At 57.1% G+C, this 26428-nt stretch overlaps 1 protein-coding gene across 1 annotated transcript in view; it reads left to right on the top strand.

Annotated features, from left to right (window-relative positions):
- The window catches only part of RUNX3 (RUNX family transcription factor 3), a 63901-nt gene extending 37783 nt beyond the window's left edge, over window positions 1-26118 (top strand). Inside the window, exons 4-6 of the mRNA XM_043909273.1 lie at window positions 8486-8590; window positions 19876-20034; window positions 25093-26118. Coding sequence (XP_043765208.1) covers window positions 8486-8590; window positions 19876-20034; window positions 25093-25640 — 812 coding nt within the window. The 3' untranslated portion in view covers window positions 25641-26118. The remainder of the gene's footprint in view (window positions 1-8485; window positions 8591-19875; window positions 20035-25092) is intronic.
- The last annotated feature ends 310 nt before the right edge of the window (window positions 26119-26428 follow it).

Raw genomic sequence — 26428 nt, 5'->3', positions numbered from 1 at the left:
ATCTCCCACTCTAGAATCAAGGCTGGTGTGCCAGCCTGCCTATCTGATCTTCCTCGGGCATTATGAGGGAAGGCAGGACCAGACGCCGCTGTGGCTGCCGCCAGGGGCTATTGAGTGGGAGGCGGCTGGGACCTGAAACCCCATCACCACTTCTGAGTTGAGAAATCCTAGAACCCTGGCCGGGCGAAATGCAGACTTGAGGGCTTGCTGGCCCTTTAAGACCAGGCTGCCGAAAAAAGCGAAAAGTGGGGAGTGCCCTTCCCAGGCAACCAGCCGACCCCTCCAGTTTGTTCAGAAAGCTAGCTAGGTTCCCTCTGCTTCCAGTCCTCCAGAGAGGCTGAGGCAGAATTGTACTTTTCATCACCAATAAACAAGACCTTCTTAAGGTTTTAGTTCCCTGTGAGCCGCCAGCCCAGCTCGGAAACGGGCATCTGGGCACCATTTTTTTCCTCTCCAGCCATTCAATGTATACATACAAATGTCAAACATATTTTGACTTTTCAGCATTAATTAAAACCAGGGCATTATTTGCATGTAATAACTGTTTACTTGTTACTTTTTTATGAAACTGAAATAGTTTACATTCTTTCAAACATTTCCTGTTCCTGTTGGCTCCCTTCCCCACGCACAGATTTCTTTCAAACGTTGCCCTTAACTGGTTGCAGGTTGATGGATGGAAAATGTTTGCTTTTATGAATTAAGCTTTCATTGCTGCTCCTAATTAGTCTCCAAGCCCCCTTTGTCATTCCCAATTTCTCAAGCCTTTTGCAACTTAATCCCAGCCCCGAGTGGAGAGCTGCTCACCACTGGTTGGCAGGGGGCTTGCTCGGATGCGGTTGGGTCTTGGGCGGTGGCCGGGTCCACCAGTGGCAGTGGAGGGCACCTGGAGCCGCAGCAGAAGGGGCATTCTGTGCTGGGAGCCCAGCAACGCGTCAGGAATGGGTTCCCGTACTCCCTCTCCTGGAAAGTGATGAGTTGGTTATTCTGTGTGTTCCTGAGACCTCACCTGGCTGTCCTGCCACTGAAAATGATTTCTTGGTAGTATTTATACCCACAGACCTGCACCCACCCCACAAGGCCCACAGAGAAGGAGCTGGGTTTCCAAAGCATCGTTCAGCCGAGGGCTCTTGGAGCAGGCACTGCGGAGGGAGGCTGGGATCCTGGCTCTGGGAGGGGCAGGAGGCGGAGTTTACAGACTCCATTCTCTCTCCAGTCTCAGTGGTCCTAGGCGGCAGAAGAGGCCTGAGCGCGAGTTCCGATGCCCAAGGAACTTGATGAGCTTTTCAGACCTTGGAGGCTCATCAGACAGCCTGGGCTCTGCAACCAGCTCTGCTGGTGACTCACTGGATGACACTGGGCAAATGGCTTATTAACCTCTCTGTGTCTCCCTTGTTTCCTCATCTATAAGATGGGGCAATACTCGAACCTACCTTGTGGGATTTCTGTGAGCATTGAGGAAACTGGTACTAATGTATCGGTTGGCACCTGCTGAGAATGGGATACAGGTTAGAGATTGTGTTACTTCAAGTGCCTGGGACTGGAGGAGACCTTTGAAGTCCCTTTGAGTGGTGACAGTCACTGATTCTCTGATTATGGTGTGGTTTGGGCGGGGGTGGGGGAAACCCAGAAGGTGTGAATTGTTGAGTGGGAGAAGTGGAGGCGGCTGGCAGTGAGGAAGGAGGACACAGGGGTCCTGTGGCATGCAGCCGCGCCTCTGCTGCGCCCAGCCTGCCCATTGGGAAATTCCCTCCCAGGAACACATCAGTGGTTGACACAGACAGTTTGGGCCACCTTAGGAGTCAGGACAGCCTGGGGTTTGGGACTCCAAGCCTTTCCCTGGCTCTCTGCCTTCTGCCAGAACTTAAGAAGCCAGATGGAAACTTCTGTTCATCTCCTTGCTTTTTATCCCTTGATCCTGCCTTAATTCTAAGAAAGAGATTTCTGTGCAAGACGTATACACAGAACTACCACAAAGCTCTCATGATAAGCCCGAAAGTGTAAACCAAGAGAAGAAAGGGAAGGAAACCAAGTCATTCTCCTGCAGTGATTAGGGCTGACGTCCCCACCCTGCCAGACGCAGCACCCCTTCTTACAGAAGATTTTGCGACATGCCCTCTACCATCCTACGGTTGAAATGTGCATGATATCGTCATGATCTATCCACCTACATGCATTCTCAAAATCGATATAATTCCATAACTCTAATGGAGAGAAAAAGGAAAAGTAACTTTATCACAATGTATCTATTTGAATATGTAAATGCTGGGGCAAGCCGACAGACACTGTGGGGTGGATCAATGTTTGCACCTCTAGCGGAAGCCCTGTGACCCCCAAGCCGACAGGCCAGGTGTACGTGACTCAAAGTCTGAAAGTGGCACCGTCGCCAGGGACACGATTTGCTGAAGCTGTGAGAAATTTTTGGCAAAACTCTGAGCAAAGGTTTTTTGAAACAATTAAGAACTATCTTCCCTTCTGGAAAATTCAGTAGATGTTAAAAGAGTGCAAAAACTTCTATTTTGTGTACAACTGAGTTAGGCTCATGGCTTAGAGACTCTCTGTAAGCAGGTTTTCACACACAGGAAGAGTGAATAATCCATTGCCCTGTGCAGTGCTAGACAGTTGTATCTCCCCTACCCACCACATCCCACCTCTTGAGGACCATGGCACCATAAACTCCCAAAATGGCCACTAGTCAAAGCTGTGGTTTTTCCAGTGGTCATATATGAATGTGAAGGTTGGACTATAAAGAAAGCTGAGAGCCGAAGAATTGATGCTTTTGAACTGTGGTGTTGGAGAAGGCTCTTGAGAGTCCCCCGGACTGCAAGGAGATCCAACCAATCCATCCTAAAGGAGATCAGTCCTGAGTATTCGTTGGAAGGACTGATACTGAAGCTGAAACTTCCAGTACTTTGGCCCCCTGATGGGAAGAACTGACTCATTGGAATAGACCCTGATGCTAGAAAAGACTGAAGGTAGGAGGAGAAAGGGGATGACAGGGGATGAGATGGTTGGATGGCATCACTGACTCAATGGGCATGAGTTTGAGTACACTCTGGGAGTCGGTGATGGACAGGGAAGCCTGGCATGCTGCATTCCCTGGGGTCACAAAGAGTCAGATACGACTGACTGACTGAACTGAACTGAATTGAGGAGGGGGCCACTGGCCTAGGTGAAGATGAAAAGAACTGAACCGTTATGAATTGGTTAAAAGGAAACCTCAGTGTGTGGAGAGAAATTAGGAATGCAATCGTGGGCACCGGTTTAAGGGGACCACTGGTGGGGGAGGAGTAGATGGCTTCTTGGTCGACCCTGAACAAATCCAGAGGCCCCCAGAGATGAGTCCTCCCCCTGTCCATGAAGCCCCAGGGGCAGGGACTTGTTCCACAGGAACCCAGGCCTAGAGGTTCAGAGACTTGCCCGGGACCGCACTGCCAGACCCCACCACTGCTCCATCCAGCGACCGAAACCCGGGTCCTCCGGCAAAGTCTGGGGGCCATTCTCAGCCCCATGGAGCAGCAATTTCCAGACTAGGACTCCTCACCCCTTCTAGGGCTGCTTGCCTACTCCTAGGAATTGCACCTTGATGTGCAAGTGAGCCTGGGATTCCTGCACAAAGTCCTCTCGGCTTCCTGCCCTTAAGAGATGGCTGGATGGGTTTGCTGCCAGGCACAGAGAGAAGCGAGGGGCGCTCTGGGAGACGGCTTCCCCCACCTCTGGTTCGCGGTGGTGGGGGGCAGCCTCCTGTGGCACCTGATGCCTGGCCCCCTCCCTCCCACCCCTGCTCCCAGGTCCCAGCTCCTCCCTTCGTCCCTCCTCCCTCCTTCCTCTCTGTGGGTACCTGGGAGGGGTGGTGTCAGGCCTGGAAACTGGGAGGAAGCTGTTGAGGTGGGCTGGTGACCTCAGTGCTGGCCTGTGGTTTGCTGCCTAGTGGGGTGGAGTTTCTCACACCCAAGGAGTAGATGCTTAGGGTCGGTGTGGCGGGGCAGGTTCCAGTAAGTGCTGACTTTTCTGGGTTCCACGTGGTTATCGTGGGACCTAGCCAACTCATTGCCCTGCTGTGAGCCTCAGTTTTCTCATCTGTAAAATGGGAGCAGTAACTTTTGCCCTTAATTCATTCCACAAGCATTTATTGAGCATGTGCTATGTGCCAGATGCTGTCCTAGGGGCTGGGGACAGAGCAATGAAGAAGACAAAAATTCTGGCCCCCACAGAGCATATCATCTAGTTGTTCAGTCGCTCAGTTGTGTCTGGCTCTTTGTGACCCCATGGACTGCAGCACGCCAGGCTTCCCTGTCCTTCACTATCTCCCAGAGTTTGCTCATGCTCCTGTCCATTGAGTTGATGATGCCTTTCGACCATCTCATCTAGTAGAGGGAGACAAAATAAATAAGTAGATGGATTATTAGCAGTAATAAGTCTTAGGAGGAAATTCAAGCCTAGCAAGTGGAAGTGGGAAGGTCTATGATGCTTCAGAGTGAGCTTCTTAATCTTTCTTCGCTCCAGGAACCCCTTTAACAGTCTCAGAATAGTGTTTTTCAACCTAGAGGGGTGGGATGGAGCAGGAGGTGGGAGGGAAGTTCAAGAGGGAGGGGACACATGTATACCTGCGGCTGATCCATGTTGATGTATGGCAGACATTTACACAATAGTGCAAAGCAATTATCCTCTAATTAAAAATAAGTTTTTTAAAAAGTGGACCACCGTGAAAAAAAAATAGGAATGAAATAAAATGCAAAGGATGGTAATAAAAGCCAATTATATTAAAACATAGTTAGCAAAACATTTTTCTTAAATGTGATAAATATGCTGCTTTGTTAGCATGTTAAATAGCAAGATCTAGCAATGGTTTGATCATGACTGTGACTTTGAAGTTGTGACGAGCACAAAAGATATTTAAAGAAATCTGCATGATCTGTAACGTGATATGTTAATATCTGTGACGTCTGTTGGCGACAAGGTCACGGAGACTGCTGTCATGCCTCTGTGACTTGTTGCATACGTTCATCCTTCAGAGAGGTGCTACATTTCAGGTGGAGGCTAGGGAAGATACAGTTGTTGTCCTTTTCTTGTTTTTTTGTTCTATTCTCAAGCCCGCTCAATTCTCAGAGGCATGCCAAGATAAAAATGCCTCCTTTAGATAAAGTGACCTGGGAGGGCCTCCCTGGGAAGGTGACTTTAAAGTGATGACCCGAAGGAAGTGAGGCTAAAAACAGAGGGCTTCAGTGAGCTGGCAAGTGCAGGGACCCCGTGGCCCGTCGGCTCTGGGCTGGCCACCTAAACCACCCTGTGGTACCAGGGAGGTGATGGAGGGGTCAGAAGCCCAGGGACCTCTGGAGAGTGCCCGACTGGTTGGGGAGAGGGTCCAGCAGGGAACGGACCTCAGAATGAGAGGAAGCAGTAGTGGGGTAGAAGGGTCCCTGAGTGGGCAGAGAGCCTGAGGCCAAGAGACTTTCTGCACAGTCTGTTTCCAAAAGCCATGGAAAGTGCCCCTGTGGTCTGAGAGTGAGGGGCCAGGCTGGTTTCTCTGGCCCAGAACGCCAGGTCAGATGCAGGTGCATTTCCATCCCTGCCTCCAGCTGCCAGCTCTGGAAAATTCCTCCAGCGAGGCCCCACTCTGCCCCAGTTCAAGTCACACCTCAATTTAAACCACTACCCTTCCCCTGCTCCCTCCCACACACACACACTCTCTCCCAGGCTCAGAAGCCCCCGTTGGTGTGGCTCCAAGCAGCCTGGCTGATTTTCTTTTTTTTTCTTAATTTTTTTCCGAGTATCTTTGGTTTTAGGGGCTTCCCTGGTTGCGACTCGTGGGGTCGCAGAAAGTCGGACACGACTGAACGACTGAACTGAACTGGTGACTCAGACAGTAAAGAATCTGCCTGCAGTGCAGGAGACCTGGGTTCGATCCCTGGGTGGGGAAGATCCCCTGGAGAAGAGAATGGCCACCCACTCCAATATTCTTGCCTGAAAGATCCCATGGAGGGGAGCCTGGTGGGCTATAGTCCGTGGCGTCACAAAGAGTCAGACAGGATTGAGCGACTAACACACATGTAATTGCTTTACGGTGCTGCGTTAGTTTCTGCCGCAGAGCAAAGTGAATCAGCTCTGTGTACAGATATCCCCTCTTTTTTTTTTTTTTTTTTGGATTTCCTTTCCATTTAGGTCACTGCAGAGCATTGAGTAGAGTTCCCTGTCTATACAGTAGGTTCTCATTATTCTATCCTCTGTTTTATACATATAGTGTATACATGCCAGTCGTAATCTCCCAGTGCATCCCACCCACTCTTCCCCCGTGGTGTCCATACACCACGTCTGTGTCTCTGTGTCTGCGTTGCGAATAGGCTCACCTGTGTCATTTTTCTAGATTTCACATGTATGTGCTAATATACGCTGTTTGTTTTTCTCTCTCTGACTTACTTCAGTCTGTGCGACAGTCTCTAGGTCCATCCATGTCTCTGCAAACGGCACAGTTTTGTTCCTTTTTATGGCTGTTTTCTTTTGCTCTGGGTTGCTCTGTTTCTGGGGCTGGAATTTCCACTCACATCACTAGATCATCAAGTACCAGCTGTGCTAAGCTAGCTATTGGTACCTCCCCCCAACACACACCCCTCAAATTTTTGTCTCCCACCCGTGTGGTGGGAATATGGAATTGGGTCTGCCTGTCCTGGATGGGTGTTGAGAGTACGAGGACAGCCCTGGGGGACACGGGTGCACAGAGCCGTCGGCCCCTGCCCTTGGGGAGTCCCCAGGCCCGTAACTGGGGACCAGAGGTGGGGTGCTCAGAGGCAGAGCAGAAGGAGGCCTGTTTGACTTGGGGATCAGTGATACTCGCCGCCCCCTCCCCCTACCCTCATATATCGTAGAGACTTTGATGACAGTAGAGAGCAGGGCAGGAAAGGAGCCTCCGACTTCAGGAAAATTGGGTTGCCCTTTGAGGAAAAACTTTACCTTCTACCAGGCCAACCAGTAAATCCCTAGAAGAATCAAAGAACAACGTAGGAGGTAGAGAGGACGATATTGATCGAAGGCACTCTTTACCTGCTTGTTCCACGGGGAAACCTCCCCAAACATGAAAAGACAGGAACAGTCACAAATCAAGAGGCAGAACTGAAAATGCAAATCAGCTCGGAGTCAGAAAGCGAAATGTAAGGGCCAGTGAAGTGGGAAGCCGATTGCCACAAACAGGAGAAGGAGAGTGTTAACAGGCTTGTTAGAGAGTGGTGTGTTTTTTTTAAGGCATTAAAACCTTAAAACTTTGGAACACCAGGAAGCGGTCATTTGTGTTGGATGAGGACAGATGATAAACATATAAAACGTTTCAGTTCTCACTGATAATAGAAGAAAGGTGTCGAAGCTTAGAGCGTTTCAGAGATCTTCCACCTTGATAGGCTTGGTCATGAAGATGCTGACAACATCACAGACCCACCAACATCATAGACCCGGCCCCACACCGATCACAATGCTTCTCTCTGGAGAGTCATCTCACTGGAGAGATCAGCGCCCCTGAATCCATCTCAGCCCTCTGATGCAATAAAACGATTCACCGCTGCCTGGAACCTAGGCCAAGGAAATAAGCAGAGGTGTAGACAAAGATTTTTATAAACAGAAGGTCATTTTCCTTTTATTTTAAACGGTAACACAAAAATGATGATTTTTGAAGTTTTTTTTTCCCTCCTCAGGAATTTTGAATGGAGACTTTGGGGCCAAATGTTTATCTAAAAATAGAACAGAGTTCTGGAAATAACAGTTGTGTCTACAAATGAAATGTCTGTAGCTCCCAAATCAGTCCTTTTTCAAGCTCCGGTTGCACACACCAGTAAGAAATGAGCAGCAGCATAAATACCCAAGATAAGGAGATGGATAAATAAAAGATGAGGCTTCCATGAGTGGAAATATTTTGCAGCCATTAAAAATGAAGTTTATGAAGAGTTTTTAATGACATAAGTGCTTATGATGTGATGTTAAGTGAACAGGACAAAAAAAAAAAAAAGAGGGTATGGAAATATTTACTTCATTGTCATTTTTACAACTGTGTAAAAACATACACTCGCCCAAAAAGGGTTGCGGGAGAGAACCCCCAAATGTTAATAACAGTGTTTCTCTCTGGCTAGTGGAACTGTGGGTGATTTTTTCTTCTTTTTTTATATTTTCTGTATTGTCAAAATTTTCTCTAAAGGTTACAAATTATTTTCAGGAAAAAATATATACCGATCCTAGCCCCCACCCCAAAATCCTGAGTGTCCCTGAGGAACAGCACAAAGGCCGAAAAACAGGGTGGCCAGAACACAGGGTCGGGGGAATGTGATCAGATGGGTACCAGACTTCTGGGGGACCTTGAATGCCAAGCCCAGCAGCCTGAATTTCACCCAGAGCCCTCTCTTCTGCCCCGGGGTCAAAGGAGAGAGACCCAGCCCTTCTGGAAGATGAGGGCTTTGGGCTGTTGTGAATAGCTTCCTGGTGCCAACCTCCTGCCTTTATTTCCCCCCAGGTAAGAGTTTCACGCTGACCATCACCGTGTTCACCAACCCCACGCAAGTGGCCACCTACCACCGCGCCATCAAGGTGACCGTGGATGGACCCCGGGAGCCCAGACGTAAGTGCCAAAGCCACCGGACCGACTGGGCGGGGGAGGGGGGCCCAGCGGGGTCAGCAGGGTCAGGCAGAGGGCACTGGGTCCCTGGAGCCGTGGGGACTGCAGTCCTCGCGCGCAGCGCTGCGCCGCGGCCTCCCTGCGCTGTGTGCCTGTGCTTAGCCTGGGGCTGGAGGGAGCCAGGCTGCAAAGGGGAGGTGACGGATCAGCTTGACCTCCACTCTGCCACCCTGAGGGTTGACTGCCCACTGAGGGGGCGACGGGGGAATGTGGAAAGGAAAGGATGGAAAGACTGCAGAGAGGGCGGTGTGTGTTTGGGCAGAGATGGGGCAGGTTGGCTTGACTCCACCCCAGCTTCCTCTGCCCGTTGTGGGAGGGAGGGAGCACCCAAAGCAGGCGCTGCTCGGGGTGCGAGGCCACATCCCCTCCTGGAAACCCTTCCTCTGAATCTCAGTGTGACTCAAGTCTCACAGAGCCCAGATACTCCGACCCCAGGACCCACCTCTTGAGATCAGGAATGCAGATCTGATTCTGTTTATTGAGCACATATTCTGTGCAGGGAGCAGGTCATCCATGCATTTTAGCGTCAGAGAGGGTTTCGGTTTCGTTGCTTCTGCCTGCTGGATGACGCAGAGTTTCAGATTCAGATTAGGGAAACCAGAGGGGCAGCTGCCACTGCGGGCCGGAGACCTGTGTTTCCTGAATGAATGAGGGAATGAATAAATGAATGAAACAAGCAGCCGGTCATCTCTGGTTGCTTCCTGAACTCAGAGCGGAGTGCTTATGTGGACTGGCCCCAACCCTGTGGCATGATCGATGTATTGAGAGTTGCCATGTCCTTGTCTTTGTCGCCATGGCCCTTTACAGTTTAGAAAACCCTCTCTCATTTCTTGTCTCATGGGATCCTGAACCAGAGGGTCACTGGGATCCCAGGAGGAGGAATCCAGCCCTGGGGATGTTGAGAACCTGGCCAGGGCCTCACACTCTCAGGTGTAGGAAGGTGCCCAGTCTTCCCAGAAATAGCTTTCAGTCCCAGTTCCAGGGCTGAGTGGGCCTGAGGAAGGAGGCTGGGAAGGGCTATGGCTGTGTAAGGGCAACATCAGTGAAGACCACCCAGGCCTGGCCCTGGGCCCCTCTCTCTTTTGGGGAATCAGGCCTGGCCCCCCATCTGTCCAGCCCACACTAGCACTTGGCCACTGGGGAAGGGCTCAGAGCAGGGTCTTGCAGCCCTGGAAGTGTTTCCCTGCAGGCTTCTCAAGGCCACCTCCTCCAAGGCCCCCGAGGCTCCTGATCACGATCATCAGGCCCAAGTGATTCACCTCCCAGCTGGCACTTGCCCTGGAACCTTCCTGCTGGTTCCTTCCTGCAGGGATTAGATGGGGACGGGCCCATGACTGTGACCTTGGGCTTTGTGACTCGAGAGAAGTCTTGTCTCCTTTTTGGTCTCGGTTTTGTCATCTGTGAACCAGGTCAGTGACCTCAAGAGTCTCAAGGTGGTGATGGCTGGGAAGCCCTTGTAAGCCACAGGTGCATGGTACAGAGAGCAGATTCTGACCCGGCTTGCCTGGCCGGGGGACCTTGGGGCAGTCCTTGACTTCTCTGTGCCTCAGCTGCCTCCTCCAGGAAGTGGGATGATAGCATGTGGATAGTATCTGGCTGTAGCAGAGGGAGGGTCCTTGTGAGTCTCTGGATCCCTGGTGTTCTGTTAATCCTTGTTGTCTGGCTTCCCCCATACTCCCACCACCACCCCCACTGGTCGATGGTTGAACCTTTCTTGGTCAGCAGCAAGGTGGCTGCTGAGAAACCCAGGTCATAGTAGTAGAGGCATTGAGTCTCTGATGAAGGAGGTGCTATTTTACTGTAAGTCTCCAGGGGCCTAATCAGGATGAATGGGAGCCCCAGTTGGGCTCAGCATGATGCTGAGCACTGAGGAGCCACTCCACAAAGCGGCGAGCTTCCCGTGCATAGAGGCAGGCAGGCAGGGGACTTGGAGCTTGGTGGGAAGGCTCCCAGGACCCAGCCAATGCCTGGATCCCTCAGATTCCAGAAGGGTCCAATGCCTGGACCCTCTGTGTTCAGCCCTGCCCAGCCCAGAGCTGCCCACCGTCCCCGACTGAGGCCACTGGATGAGGACGGAGGCTCAGCTCTCTGCCCCTAGTCGAGTCCTTGTCTGCCTGTCTCTCCCTAGGTCTCCCACACCTGAGACGGCCCCTTCCTGGGGTGAGCTGGTTAGGGCAGGGATGGCATAGTTGGAGGCAGCAAGAGGAAGGGAACGAAGCTGGGCTCTCAAAGACCCTAGAGTCAGAAGCAACTCAGTGTGGGCCAGATCAGTGCTTTTAAAGCAGTTTCTTGAAACAAAATCTTGGTTGTTGTTCAGACGCTAAGTCATATCCGACTCTTTGCAACCCCATGGACTGCAGCACATGCCAGGCTTCCCTGTCCTTCACTGTCTCCAGGAGTTTGCACAGACTCATGTCCATTGAGTTGGTGATGCCATCCAACCGTCTCATCCTCTGCCGCACTCTGATCTTAGCAGACGCTCGTTTGTAGAAAAGGGCGGATGTGGGAGGTGGCCCTCCTGGTCTCCCTTCGGAGCACCTGCTTGCTCCACCCCTCCGCCTGGCCCTGGGAGCAGGTCTCCCCAGCACCCCTGGTTCCAGCCCCAACCTGGCCTGCACTCTGCCGCCTTTGGACGCCGCCGCCTCCTTTCTCGGCTTCCATTTCCCCACCTGTAAGCGGTCAGAGGCCAGCTCAGCTAGCTGCGTTTGGTCAGTGAGCACTCCCGGGGTGCCGGGCCCTTTGCAGAGTCTCTCTCTCTTTGTGGGGGAGCCGCACTGTGCGCCACGTAGGATCTAAGTTCCCAGATTAGGGGTCAAACCTGTGCCCCCCTGCAGTGGAAGTGTCTTAACCACTGGACTGCCAGAGAAGCCCCCAGAGTCTCTTAATTGATCCTCAAAACCCCAGGAGGAGACAGGCTGGCAGACAAAGCCACTTGCCCCAGGGCGAGCTTCGGTACACCCTTGGGGCTCCAGCCTGGGGCCCCGGGAAGCCAGAGCCACGTGGAAGGGCCTTCCACACTCAGGGTGCTCATCTGTAAGGCGGGGATGGCATTAGCTCCTGCTGTGGGGAGCTGTGGATGTTCCATGAAACTGTCGCTGATTGGCCCTCAAGACTCCCCTGGTGGATGTTCGCCAGGTTTTCCTTCTGGGCTTTTCTCCTGCTTCGGGACCGTCCCCCACCCCTGCAACCCCATGTGAGGGCTGAGCCTTCTGTGGGGAGGAATGGGAGTCAAGGCTGGTCCCGGGAGCCAGGGAGCGGGCGCCTTCAGCGCCCCGAGGCCTGGCTGTGGGTTCTGTGGCTGGGTCGTTCCCCTCTGCTGCCCTGCAGAGCGTGCCCAGTCTGCAGCCAGGTGGCCAGCTGGGTTTGAAGGCTGGCTTGGTGGCTTCCTGCCTGTGTGGCCTTGGTTTCTGAGGTTCTCAGGGCTGGTGTCCCTCAGAGTCACCAGGGGCTGGTTAAGAAGCAGGTGGAACAGGATCCAGAAGCACGGTGGCAGGCGGATTAGTGCTCGAGCGGGCCTGGGCTGGACCACAGTTTGGGAACCGCTCACCCCGTCTCCCAGGCTCGGCGGTGGTGTACTTGGGAGGGCTTCCTTGGTAGCTCAGGTAGTAAAGAATCTGCCTGCAATGCAGGAGACCCGGGTTTTATCCCTGGATCAGGAAGATCCCCAGGAGAAGGAAACGGCTACCCACTCCAGTATTCTTGCCTGGGAAATCCCAAGGACAGAGGAGCCTGGCGGGCTACAGTCCACGGGGTCACAAAGCGTGGACACGACTGAGCGACTAACACATACCTGGGAGGGTGGAGCGCAGGTTCACGGGGGCACGGGCCCATCTTGCCCTGAGGGGGCAGTGTCTTTTCTTCCCCAAAATATACATGGGATGGTTTCAACAAATACTACTTTCCTGGGTCCCAACCATGTATCAGGCATTGTTCTAGAAACTGAGGAGGCTGCACTGAACCCAACAGACCAGGTTCTGGCCCTCCTGGGTCTCACACACTCGGGATGGGGAGAGATGGTAAGTCATGCTGCTCTCACCACGGCCATGAGGTCCCAGTCTGATGTGTGACCGGGACCCCTCCACCCTCCTCTCCTCCACTTTCCGCTTTGCTTACCCCACCCTGGCCGCCTGGCCTGCTGACCCGTCGTTGAAGGAGGCAGCTTCACGCTCGGCCTCTTGGCCTTTGCCCTGCTGTTCCCTCTACCTGGGCGTGCCTCTCCCGACACCCCCTGGCCGCACAGACATCCCCGTCCCCCTAAACTCCCTGGCTTCGTTTTACTTGTCACCTTCTAAGATGCTATACAGCTCACTCATATATTTCACCTATTTTTCATCTTCCCTGATAACTGACTGTGCGCCCCCCCGACCTTGGGCGGGCAGTGGGGGGGTCCTTTGCTTTGCCAGACATTGGTGTATACCCTGGAACACAGACGTGAGCACGTCGTAGGTGTTCAGTAGATACTTGTTGAATGAATGAACGAGGTAAAACAAATGATCAGCTAGTTCCGATTTCCGGTAGTGAGAAGTCTGGTGGAGAAAACTGAAGCTGGGGGAGGGGTGGAGCGAGCAGGGCCGGGACCCACAGGGAAACGTCACCTCCTGAAGGGGTGACATTGGAGCAGAGGCCTGAAGGAGGTGAGCAGACAGCCACGGGGGCGGCTGGGAGCTGGAGACAGCGTGGGCAGGCCGAGTGACCCTGAGCCGGCCGCCAACATCAGGTCGCCACAGTTCCGTTCTCCGCTCCAGGTGTGGGCACCGGAGGGGTGCCCGGCTGAAGGAGAGGCAGCTGCTCCCAGCCCCTGGCTCCCAGGACGCGCCCCCCACCCACTCCCAGGGAGTGCAGCCAGCAGGCGGGAAGGGGTTAACCTCAGACCTCCGGGGCTCCCCCCTAATCAGGCCCAGGCCGCTGGAAGCCCCACTTGTGGCCCCAGGAGGGACCCGCTGGCCCCTCGCCCGCCCGCCCGCTTCTCTGCTCAGCCGCCGACCGGCTTTCATCTGCTCACAGGGGGCCGATTCACAGCGGACCACCCCGGGCCCAGCACCCGCCTGCGATGCCGCGCGGCTGTTAAGAGCCGGGTGTAAATCTCCCGACAGGCCACAGAGCGGGCCTCGGGCCCGGGTGCCCCACCCGCGGGGCCGGGCAGACAGTGGCCGCTGTGTCTGAGCTGTGGCTGCACCAGGCCCGGGCCGGGCAGCCGAGGAGGTGGCCGACAGGCTTCAGATGGCAGAAGAGCCCCGCGGCTGGGGCCCACGTTGTCGCCCGCAGACCGCGCCTCTCCCGCGGCCCCACCCAGCGCTGCTGCTTCTGGCTCCCGGCTCCGGTTGGCCTGCTGCCCCCCTTGCCCCCTCCACGGCAGGACACTGAGCTGGCCTGCTGCCAGCCCGGCCTTGCTGCCAAGGAGCCCAGCTGTCCTCTCTCTCAGAGGTCTGAGGAAGCCAAGACCTTAGCAGCTGAGCTCCACGCACCGCGCTCACCCTTCCGGGTTTGCCCTTCGCCACGTGCCTCCACTGTCCCATGTGGAAAATGGGTGTGATGGTAGCAGCCTCCCAGAGGATCATCACGGCCCTTGGAGATGATACGCGAGGCCTGCCTAGCACAGCGCATGGCCCATTGAAAACGTCTGCTCACGTGGTTGCCATACTCGTCTTGGGGGCCTTGTGTTGGGCCAGGGTGAAGGCAGGGGGATGGCCCTGATGGCCCCCAGGCTTCCCCCTGGAAGCACCAGGTCCCTGGCAGTCCCGGAGGATCCAGTGCTGGCCCAGGAATGAGCGGTGCCCTGGGAGTAGAGAGCAGGGACCCCCCCCCCCGCCCCCACTGGAACCCAGCCTTGGTCCTCAGGCTTCTGCTGCTGTGACCCCGGGTGAATCACCAGTCCGGCTGGGATCCAGTGTTCGTCCCCCAGCTCTGATCCTTCTCGCATACCTGTGAGGCTGGGTGCACACACCTCCCCCCAGCACTCCCCCCCTGCCAGTCACCTACTAGGTCATTGAGGAGGAGCTGTGAATCTCGAGGGCCAAGGCCAGGCCGGGGTTTCACTCTCCCCAGCCTGTCTGCACCCTCAGGAGTTAAGAGTGTGAGCTCCATTTCACAGATGACACACCAGAGGCCCAGAAGAGAGAGTGACCTGCCCCAGTCACCAGTGGGTGAGAGCTGCCCGGGACAGGCCCCGGGTCGCTGGGCCCCGGAGGCTCACACACGAGGTCGATCCTGATCGACCACCATGATCCGTGATCACCACGAGCCCTGATCGAGGTGACGTCGGAGGGGCCCTCAGTGAGTTGAGCCCAGCTGCTTGCAGGGGGTCGGGCCGCCAGGTCCAGACGGCAAGGTGGGGGGCGCCCTCCCCCAGTGTCCCATCCTCCCTCTGTTCTGAAACATTTGGGGGCCCATCCTCTGGCTCAGCCTCAGCCCAGGGCTTAGACAGTATGATAACCACTCAATGGGTGTGGAAACCGAGGCCCAGAGGGAGGAGAGGGACTTGGGGGTTAGAGCAGGGTGTGAGTTTAGAAGGTTGGACCAGGCTTCAGAGCAGGGCGGGGCTTCTGCTGGGGTCCACTGAGACCCTCTCATCTTCCTTTTCCAGGGCCTGTCTTCCTGCACCTGCAGAGAGCGGCCCTGGGCCCTGGGCCTAGGCTGGGCCCTGACAGCCAACCGTTTGGATCCCCCCCAGCTTTGCCAACCCAGGCTCCTTCATGCAGGGCGTGCTGCAGGAAGGCACGGTGGCCAGTGCTTCTCTGTGACCTCAAGCATGTCACTGGCCTTCCCCGAGCCTCAGTTTCTTCACCTGTGTACTAGGGACAATGGTAGACACCCCTCCTCGCTGTTCCCCACCCCTCCTTCCTGCCATGGGGATGACGCGGGTGAGACAAGGCAGGGCATCAAGTGCTGAGACCCTGCAGTGGAGAAAGCACTCCAGAAGCGTCAGCCGCCGTTTAAGGCTAGCTACTGCTCTTAGCCTTGCAGAGGAGCTGTGGGGCTCTGTGCCAGGAGAAGGGGGCTTCCTGGGCAGGTGGGGGGGGGGGGTCTTGGGCTGAGCCCCAAAGGACAGGAAGACTCCTGACAGGGGCTGTACCAGAGCTGCTGCCCTGAAGTGTTTGAGGCAGAGAATACTAGAGAAACCCCGCGGACAGCAGCAGAAGGAGCAGACGGAGGGGCCCTGAGCCAGCAATCCCTGCCTCCCTTCCTTCTGGGGCCGCTTCCTGGCCAGTGGCTAGTTCTTGGAGTCTTAAGTCAGGGATTTTCGAAGCTGGAGGGGCCTTGGGGAGCAGTATGTACAGAGGGGAAACTGAGTCCTGGCGTGAAAGGACTGGGCCCCGGGTGACCCGGTGAACTGGGCCAGGGCTCCCCGCCCCCAGCCCTCACTGTGGGCTGCTGAATGAAAGAGGTCTATTCTGAAGGCCCATCTTCTTTCCTCGGGCACAGGGAGTTCTGTTCTGCTCCCAGTGTGAAGGCCGGGGCCCCGAGGCTCTGAGACTCTCTGGCGCCCTGGCCCCATCGAGCCGCCTGGGCTCCCCTTCGCCCCTCCCCGGCCATGACTCGGGGGCTCCACAGCAATGCGGAAGCGGTTCCCCACATGCTATGAAAACTCCTCTCCAGGAAGTCTGCCCTTCGCGAAGGCAGGGTAGCACGTGGTTGGAGCGCGTGCTCCGGGACCATATTACCTGCTTTATATCCCAGACCAGTCACTTAGTGTAGGGTTCATCTTGAAGCCTCAGTGGCCCCATCTGTATAATGGGGACAAAAGGGAAGTGTCCAGAGAAGGAGCACTGGACTTGGGGTCAGGGGTCTGGGTGCCGACACTGGCTCTGCTGGCCTGGCTTTGTGTCCCAGACAGGACTCCCCGCCCTGGCCTCAGTGTCCTGGTCTCCACGTGGAGATGATAATCCTGCCTCCCTTGGCGTGAGCTGGGGTAGAAGTGACCACACAGAGGACAGTGACCTGGGGCGGGGGAGGGTGGAGAGCGTCCAGAGACCTTGTTTGGTCAGCACCACGACCTGCAAGGGCAGCGTGTGGCCCTCCCACTGTGGCTTGGGGTGGGGGAAAGGGGTGTGACTCCAGCGCGGCCACCAGGCTGCGGGCGGTCCTTGAACCCAGGCGGGCTGTGAATCCCTCCCTCCTTCCGCCGGCCCGCGGGCATCTCTGTAAACACTCTGTACTCAGTGTGACTCAGAAACGGGGACTCTATCCGCCAGCAACAATAACAGCAGGGCCTGAGGTTTTGCAGCAGCTTTTGTGTAGCCCCATTGGCTCACTTCAAGCTTGTGGTTGGCTAAGACACCCGGATCCTTTGCACCCGAAGCTGCTGTCAGGTCAGTCTGCGGTCTCCACATCTATCCGGCCGGCTTCCTGCCTGTTGAGATTGTTCTGAATGCATTCATGATCCAGCTCACCCACGTCACCCTGCCGTCTCCAGTGGCCGCAGCAGCCAGGGCGAGAGCATTGGCCTGCCAGGACCGAGGCTGAGCCCTGTGGCCCCCCCTAGAGACCCTGTCCCCAAGGATATCCATTAGTCAGTCCTCGGTGGCTCACCTTAGACAGCCAACCAGCAAATGAAACCTCAAACTTGGAGGCTGCAAACTGGCAACCCCCAAGCAGACACATTCTGCCAAGTGGCTTATTTTGTTGTTATTGTTGTTGTTTTCAGCATACCAGGCTTCCCTGGTGGTTCAGCTGGTTAAGAATCTGCCTGCAATGCAGGAGACTCCGGTTTGATTCCTGGGGTGGTAAGATCTCCTAGAGAAGGGAACAGCTACTCACTCCAGTATTCTGGCCTGGAGAATTCCATGGACTGTATATAGTCCACGGGGTCGCAAAGAGTCGGACATAACGGAGTGACTTTCACGTTTCAGTATTTAGGTTAGTCGCCGACATACATAATATGGGAGATTTCATAGGAAAGCAGGCTTTTGGCTTCTGGTAAATTGGAAACTGGCAGCACTGGGCCCACCCCCAACGGGGCACCGGTCAGCTGGGCTGGATGGCAGCTGCCCCTTCTACGAGCCCACCCTCCCCAGTCTGCCCAGTCCCCACCCATCCCATCTGCCTCATTTATGAGACTTGCCTGGTCCTCTTAGGCATGAGTTTGCATCCTCAGCTCCAGCCAAACTCACTCCAGCCCACGTTTTCCCTGTTTCCAGGGGTCCTGGGAGGCAATAGTAGGGGCTGGCTGGTGTCAAGTGGGCTCATTTTGGCTGCCACATGTCCCATGGGCCCGGGCCTGGGTCCTCCTTGGAGGAGAAATTGGGTTCCCTGGTTTTTGGTGGCTTGTTGAGCCCACTGTGGCCCCCAGGACAGCCAGCTCCATTCCTCAGGGCTCTCAGATGCCTATGTGAGCTGATGGCAGGGGTGTGGAGCCAGCCTAGGGGCCTGTGGGTACCAGAATCCATTGCATCCTCCTTTGAAAATCGGGAATCAGGCCCATTCTGCAGCCTCCAGCTCTGCCCCCCTCGTTCCCAACAGCAGTGAAGGGTCCCATCACACTTTCCCAGCCCCCCCCCCCCCTGCGCCCAGTGCCATATTCTGAGACTGTCTTCTCTTTCTCTGTCAAGCTAGAAAATTCCTCATGTCACTGCAGACCCCAGGACTCAGGCGAGCCTTCTGCTCTCCCCCAGCGCATTCCCCATGCTGCTTTTCCAAGAATCCCAGGTCTAGAAAATCCTCCCCACTTCCTCGCTGTGTGACCTCAGGCAAGCCTCTTTACCTCTCTGAGCCGCAGTCCTGTTGTCTCACAGAAAGAGGACCAGGCCAGCCTGCCTGTCTCAGCAGGAACTTGGGACACACATGGGCTCAGCGAGGCCAATCTGCCCCCACTCATGGCTCCTCACCATGACCCAGGGTGGGCTCCCGAGGTTTTGCGGAAACTCTGTGGTTTCTCTGAGGCAGGGGTACTCTCTGTACTTATCAGATAAGGAAATTGAGGGGCCCCCACCCAGGTGGGCTATGGAAGAGCAAGTTACAGAATGATACAACCAGGCTGAGACCATTCAAGAAAGTTCCATGACAAACTTGCTATGTGTTTTCCATGCACATGAAACCCTAAAAAAGACCTGGAAAGAAAGATCTCCAAATTGATCACATGGGGATTTCTGGGCAGGATTTAGGGTGGGTCAGAGGAGCCGTTAGCCTTACCTGTAATGCTTTTCTTTTCGTAGATATTCACGTGTTGCTTGTGAAATGTAAAATGAGTAATTGAAAAAGTTGTGTGTGTGTGTGAGTGTGTGTGTGAAGGGGTGGTCCCTGTGAGCCTGATGTCATTCAAGAGGGCTTGAGGGTGGCCTTGACTGGCTGCTTAAAGGCAGGGAGGGCATGGCCATCTTGACCCTGCTAGCTCCTCCAGGCTCTTGGAGACGAGGCTGGGGCCCTTCTCGTGTGGTAATGGCAGAAGGATCCTGGAAACCTTTGGTATTTTCTCCAAGCTCAATGCCCCTGTCCCCAGCTTCTGGACAAAGACGGGAGTCTGGCCTCTCACACAGTGCCCGCAGCACTTGCTGGCATCCTGGTGAATTTCCCCTCCTGTGTGAGGCCCAGAGGGGAGAAGGCATGTGCTGGGGGTTCCCAGATAGCTCTGGACTGGAGGAGCCGGCATTCCCATTCTGGGCCTTCTTTCATCCCTCTTGGAGATGGAAATGCTGGGGGCAGAGAATGGTACCATCCCTGGGTTCTCTCCCTGCCTCCCACGGAGCCTGCCTGAGCCCCTACGCATGCCTGTTGCCTCAGATTTCCCTTCTGCCAAAAAGTATAACATGGGGACTTCCCTGGTGGTCCAGTGGCTGACTCTGCACTTCCAATGCAAGGGCCAGAGTTCTATCCTAGTCAGGGAACTAGGTCCCACATGCCCCAGCTAAGACCCGACACAGCCAAACAAATAAGTAAAAGTAAATATTTTTTAAAAAGTGTAACGTAGAGGTAGGTGTAGGTCATGGGCTTTGATTTGAACCCCAGGTCCAAGATCTTGACTCCAGAACCTACTGGCTATGTGGCCTGGAAGTTCTCTGAGTCTCACCTGTGGTGTCAGAAGGTCAGGGTAAGATCATGGCAGCAGCAGGGTGGCCCATACTGACTGTTCTCTGTTCAGAAAAGAGGTTGGTAACGGCCTGTGGGTTCTCCCTGCAGAGGCCTAAGGTTAGACCGCAGGGAGAACTTCCCAACGGAGCGAGGCGTTTCTGCGCACCCACCCCCCACCCCGAGACTCTCAGGGATGAGTTGCTTATGGGTTCCATGCCCTGCAGGGCATCGGCAGAAGCTGGAGGACCAGACCAAGGCGTTCCCCGACCGCTTCGGGGAACTGGAGCGTCTGCGCATGCGGGTGACGCCCAGCACGCCCAGTCCCCGGAGCTCGCTCAGCACCACCAGCCACTTCGGCAGCCAGGCCCAGACCCCCATCCAAGGTAGGTCACCCAGCGGGGACGGCGGCGGGGGTGGGCGGGGGCCTGGGCGTGGTCCCTCTACTTCGGAGCGGAGCGGAAGCTCATTGGAAGGTCCTTGACTGCACCGCCCTGGTCTTACGTCGGAGCGCGGCTGCCCACTTGCTCCGACGCTCGTCGCGCTCTGAGGGCCTGCTCTGCGGGGTCCTGGGCTTAGCCCTTCCTTCCTTCACTCAGCAAGTAGATACGGCCACCCTCCCTGCGCCATCACCGTGCCCGGCCTCAAGGACCAGTGTGAATGGACAGACACAGTCCCTCCCCTGTGCCCCAGGAGCTCCTTGTCCTCTGCGGGAAATAGCCGTTGGTCCCCCAGCATGCCCGTTGGAGTTGGACAGGACCTGCCCCAAGAGCCTGAGACAGACACTTGTTCCCCAAGGACATGGTGGGCCCCCAAACCTCGCCTTTCTCATCTCAGCAAGGTGGTTGGTTGGATGCCTCTGCCCAGGCCTGGGGTGACATTCAGATGATCTCACTGCGCTCAGACAGACTTTGTAAAGTGAGGTTGTAGCCCTGGAGGGACACAGAACTTTCATCTAAGAAAGGTCCCCACCGACCCAGAGACTTCCCAGACAGGGAGGAGGAGGAGGGCGGCCTCTGGGCGGAGGCGCGGGATGGAGTCTCTCCCCCGTGGCCGGATGGACACAGCAGGAACGTGGGAGCCCCGGTCTCAGGCGGACCGTCCAGGTGTACGGGGCCTGGCGCGCAGCAGGTGCTCCATGGATGGTTGGAGGATGAATACTGCTGTCCAGGTTCTCTTGGCCAGTAGGGTGGGGTGCAGGGGGCTGAGTGCACAGCTGACCCTCAAGCGAGGCAGGGAGGGAGTGCGCTCATCCCCAGCGCTGGACGGGGGTGGGAGGGCCAGCTGCCATCAGGCACCACGGGTGTGCATCCTTTCTCAGTCCCCCGGACCCTGGTTAGATCCCATTTGGCAGATGAGTGAACTGAGGCTTCAGAGGTGAAGGGCCACCCTTGGATCACACAGACCATCACTGGCCAGATTCAAAACGTCCACAGCACCTGCCCTTGGGTGCCTCCTGTAGTTCTGAGGGCCCAGGCCAGGGGGTCTGTACTTGGTCTCTCCGTGTGTGCCAGGCACGATGGCATACTGATGAAGCCCCCTGGCGTGAAGAGAAATTTCCTCCCTTCTGGCCTGGGGAGCTGAGCCTTGGCGCTGCTGAGCCCCGAAGGTGGGGAGAGGCCCCCCACCCCTGTCCTGCAGCTCTGGGCCAGGGGCTGTCCACTTTGAGACATTCAGCAACTCTTGAACCCAGGGCACCTCAGGGTGGAGAGGTCTGAGCTCAGGAGACAGGGAGAGGTCTTCTGGGCTCGTGCCCACCTCTATCCAGAAGCTGTCCGTGTTTCCGTCACCCACCAGCCAGCCTTTGTGCAGGTAAAGTGGTCTAAGATGCCAGGTCTTCTGCCATGGGAGGGGCTGGGGCCCAGCCAGGGACCCCCGGACCCCAGCAGGTGGGCACAGAGTGGTGTCCCGGCCAGCAGCTCCCATGGAAGGAGAGCCCTTCCTCCCCTTTCCAGCTGTGTGGACATGGCTTGGGAATCAGCGCCTGACGGAGTCTGAGACAGACCTGCTCACCCCTGTCCGGCCCCAGAGGGCCAGGCCTGGCCCAGCAGCAGGCAGAGGCTCTGCCTCCCCAGGGCCTGGGAGGAGAGGAGGTTGGGCCTGTGTGGGACACCGGCTGACCCCACCCCACCCCTTTGGAGTGAGAGGAAGGGCTTCTGACATCCAAGACCAGGGAAGGAGCCTGACCTTTGCAGTCAGGTAGGCTCTGCCAGGCACTGGCTGTGTGATCTTCCCCAAGTCGCTTCCCCTCTCTGAGCCTCAGTTTTCTCATCTCTAAAGTGGGAAGAAGGAGGCATCTGTCACCGAGGGGATGTTGGTAGAGCCAGGCTTGGGGAGTCCCTCTTTCTGACCGTCCCCTCCTGGTGGGACAGATCTCTGCCTTCAGACTCCATCCTGGGGGTCCTCTTCAGGGCACCCCCCACCACTCCTCTTGGTTCCTGTTAACAGCTTTGACCCCCCAGCTTTGGTCACTGGCAAGCAGCGCTGAGGCCCCAACCCTCCCATACCCCAGCCCCCAGCCCCCTGGCTGCGGCCGCCCACAATGGGGGCTTCTCACAGCTCAAAGGCCTCATTCAGCCACCACGCAGCAGCTGGGGCAATTTGGAGAAGAAAATAAACATTTCCTCCCAGTGTTGGGATTGGCCGCTCGACAGCGGCCTGGCCAGCTCAGGTTTCCTGGGGCTACTGGGCTGGAGGGAGTGGGCGGGGGGGGGGGCAGGAGCTAAGGGGTGCTGAGGGCAGATGCTCCCCCCCGCCACCCTGCCCTGGGAGGGAGACGGGAGGGGATGGTGGCAGATCCAGGCAAGACTGCCCGCAGCCCACGGGACCCCCTGAGGGCCACACACACCCAGGCCCACCCGGCACAACCCCTGTGTTTAGCAGACTGCAGTCCTGTCATTGCATCCTGGGGTCCCTGTTTGGGTCCCCTTTGTTTTGAAAAAAGGCTTCCCTGTCATAGGGTCAGCACTCACTTTTCTGAGCTCAGAGCAAGGTGTTAGTCTCATGCTCAGCTCTTCCGGGAGGTGCCAGGCGATGCCCCCAAGGCTTCTTCCCCGGGGTTGGGAGGTGAGGATGGGAGCCAGGCTCCCCTGACCCCCTAGGCTTCAGGGCAGCACTGACCAGTCAAGAGATCTGTTAGGGAGGGTACCAGGTGTGCCAGAAGACCCCAGTCTCCAGGACCCTCGCCCCCCATCTCCCCAACCTGGAGCCTGGGCTCAACATTGCATTCTGGTCCATGTCCAGGACCAGAGCCTGCTGCTGAGGAAGCAACCTCCAGCTGAGCCGGAAAGACCCCAAAGCCCAGAGAGGTTGCAGGTGTTATCTGAGGCCACACAGCGCCTCAGGCAGACCTGGGAAAGCAAAGCCTAGAGCACCTGCAGCTCTTATCCCAGCCACGCCTCAGGCCCTGCAGACCGTGCCCGCCTGGAGCTGGCCAGGGGAGGGGCTAGGCACCTCCCGAGTCCTCTCTGGCCCCTAGTCTTTGGTGGACAGAGGGCTTGGGGACAGACTGACTTCCCAGTGGAACTGCTGCTGGGAGCTCACCTGCCCTCCACCCCACTGCTGCCCAGAGTCACCCCTGTGGCCACGGTACAAGGAAGGACTGGGGTCAGGGGCTCATCTTTGCTGGGCCCCAAATGGGCCGGTTTTCCTGGGTTCCAAGAGCGGGAGGTGTCACAGCCACAGCAGCAGCACCAGCCCTCCTCAGGCCCCTGCGCTGTGCCCAGTGTCAGCACTTTGCATGTATTAAATCCCTAGGGCCTGTTATCGTCTCCGTTTTTCATGTGGGACAACCCGATGCACAGAGAGGTTAAGTGACTTGCCCAGGGACACACAGCTAGTCAGTGTCAGAACTAAGATCTGTATCTAAGCTTGGAGACGATATAGTTAACTTCCAATGTGCTGCCTCAGAGATGGGACAGCTACCCCTCAGGCACGTGTAAGTGCTCAGGACCAAGAACCCCCGGATTCCGCGCCAGGTCCCCAGTGCTGTGTGACCCTTCCGCGAGTGCCTCACCCTCTCTGAGTCTCAGGTTTCCTACTAAGGGATTTGGACTCATTCCTGAAGCCTCTTGGGAAGTTGAGGGTTTGGGAGTCTGTGATTACAAAAGGCGAGGCAGAGGCTAGGATACCTGCGTCTTGGAGCCAAACCCCTGGGGGAGTCAGGGCAGGGCTCGGGCTGTACGCTGGGTCTCTCTGCGATGTGGGCAGAGCCCAGGCCACCAGACCCCCTCGATCTGCCATCTCACTTTGTTGTGGAGGCAGGTGAGGGCAGCATCTGACCCTTGTCTGGCCACCAGGCAGCTCCAGGCTGCGGGCAGCCCTGGAGATGACAGGCCCAGGGTGAGGCCGGGTGGCAGGCACAGAGCCGCGGTGGACGCAGCCCCCTCAAATGCAGGCCAGACAGCTCCCGTAGCCTCGCTGAGCCCCACTGGGCAGAGAGGTGAGGTGGGTGCACGCACACGGGTACATCCCAGTGGGAGCAGAAAGCAGAGAGCCCCTGACGTTTGTGCAGAGTTCCAGTCCTTTGTGCAACATAGGAGAAGCCATCTTTCTCTCTCTGCCTGTTCCCTTTGTCTGCAAAAAGCAGGACTAACTCCTTATCTCACAGGACCACCAGAGACCCTCTTCACACCCATGGTCTTCCCAGTTCTTACTTAACCCAGAGGGAGAGAGGGAGGCAGGAGCTGCTGGGCCAGGCTGCTGGGTGGCCGGTGCTGGCCCCATCCTCGGGGTCCCCGACACCAACAGCCCGGCTGGGGGCCCAGCTTCACCCCCTCGACGGGCCTCTGCTTGGCCAGGCTGTGACGAGGACTCCGGGAGGAGAGAGACAAGCACCACCCCCACCCCCCGCTCCCTGCCCTGGTGGGCGCCCCCCGCTCCCCAGCCACCCACAGCCCAGACACCTGCTCTCACCTGTCCCCAGGTGGGGGCCAGATTCGGAGTCCGCAGGCTCCAGCCCCGGAGCAGCCCAGAAGGGTCAGAGCAGAGCCAGACCTAGAACCAGGGGGTCCCCCACACGGGCCTATGAACCAGAGCCTGAGGTCCTTTTTGTTTTTTCTCTTTCTTTAAAAATCAATCTATTTTTTAATTTTTGGCTGCACTGGGTCTTCGTTGCTGCCCGTGGGATTTCTCCAGTTGTGGCGAGTGAGGGCTGCTCTTCCTTATGGGGCGCAGGCTTCTTACGGCGGTGGCTTCTCTTGTTGGCAGAGCACGGGCTCCGTGGCCGTGGCCCGACGGCTCAGTTGCCTTGCTCGTGCGAGATCTTCCCGGACCAGGGATCGAACCCGCGTCGCCTGCTGTGGCAGGTGGATTCTTAACCCCTGGACCAATCAGGGCCGTCGCCCAAGGTCATTCTTAAAGAAGGGTCCCCGGCCGGGAGGAGGGTGGGGGGCGTCGGGCTGCGACTGACCGGTCCCTCCTTGCTGTCCACCCCCTCCCACCAGGCACCTCGGAACTGAACCCCTTCTCCGACCCCCGCCAGTTCGACCGCTCCTTCCTGCCGCCCCTCACGGAGAGCCGCTTCCCCGACCCCCGGATGCATTATCCAGGGGCCATGTCGGCCGCCTTCCCGTACAGCGCCACGCCCTCGGGCACCAGCATCAGCGGCCTCAGCGTGGCCAGCATGCCGGCCACCGGCCGCTTCCACCACACCTACCTCCCGCCGCCCTACCCGGGGGCCCCGCAGAACCAGAGCGGGCCCTTCCAGGCCAACCCGTCCCCCTACCACCTCTACTACGGCGCGTCCTCGGGCTCCTACCAGTTCTCCATGGTGGCCGGCAGCGGAGGCGGCAGCAGCGGGGGCGACCGCTCCCCGACCCGCATGCTGGCCTCCTGCACCAGCAGCGCCGCCTCGGTCGCCACCGGCAACCTCATGAACCCCAGCCTGGGCGGCCAGAGCGACGGCGTGGAGGCCGACGGCAGCCATAGCAACTCGCCCACCGCGCTGAGCACGCCCGGCCGCATGGACGAGGCCGTGTGGCGGCCCTACTGACCGCCCGCGGCAGGGTGGACGGCTCTCACCGGCAGCGCGCGGCGGAGGGGAGAGACCCCCAAGAACCTTCCAGACAAGCGCGGCGGGCCCAGCTCCAAGGCTCAGGGCACCAACTGGACTTAATGCTCCGGGGCAGTCATGGGCCCCAGACGGGTCCACCGTCCCAGGGGGTGGCCCCGGAGCTGGTGGTTGGCTCTAAGAGCGTCTTATCCCAGAGCCACGTCTTTGTACAGAGGGGTTGGGACCTCTCCCAGGACCCCGCCCCCAGCCCAGATCATCTCATCCCACGTCCCTGTGGGAGAAGTCCCCTCCTGCCACCCGCCCACCCCCGCCCCCTGCCCAGGGTGACCCGGCTGTGCCCAGCTATGCCCACTGCTGTCAGGGGCCCAGGCCCCCTGGACAGAGACCATCTCTTTCCCAAAGAGAGGTGGTGTTTGCCCACATGGTTTGCCCTCTTATCCACAGAGCCCTAGAAAGACCCCGACCCTCCCCCCCCCCCCCCCCCCCCCCCCCCCCCCCCCCCCCCCCGGCGCCATCTTCCTCAGAGACCCCTCACCCCGTGGGCCCAGCCCTTCCCTCCACATTTACACTAGTTGAGTCACAACTGGAAGGTTCCCCCAGCCCTGAAAGGGGGTCTTCCTCATGGTATGGATGAGGAAGCAACCCCTCCAGAGGCCCCGGGGAATCGCTAGCAGAGATGGAAAGAGAACACCCCAGGCCCGCCCCCCTACCTGAGCTCTGCTCCTCCACAAATCATAGCAGCTAAGAGGCCCCAACCTGGTCCCAGG

Source organism: Cervus elaphus, chromosome 8 (genome assembly GCF_910594005.1).
Source record: "Cervus elaphus chromosome 8, mCerEla1.1, whole genome shotgun sequence".
Taxonomy (NCBI): domain Eukaryota; kingdom Metazoa; phylum Chordata; class Mammalia; order Artiodactyla; family Cervidae; genus Cervus; species Cervus elaphus.
Note: the sequence above shows the minus strand (reverse complement) of the source record. Positions and strands in the feature narration are given on the sequence as shown.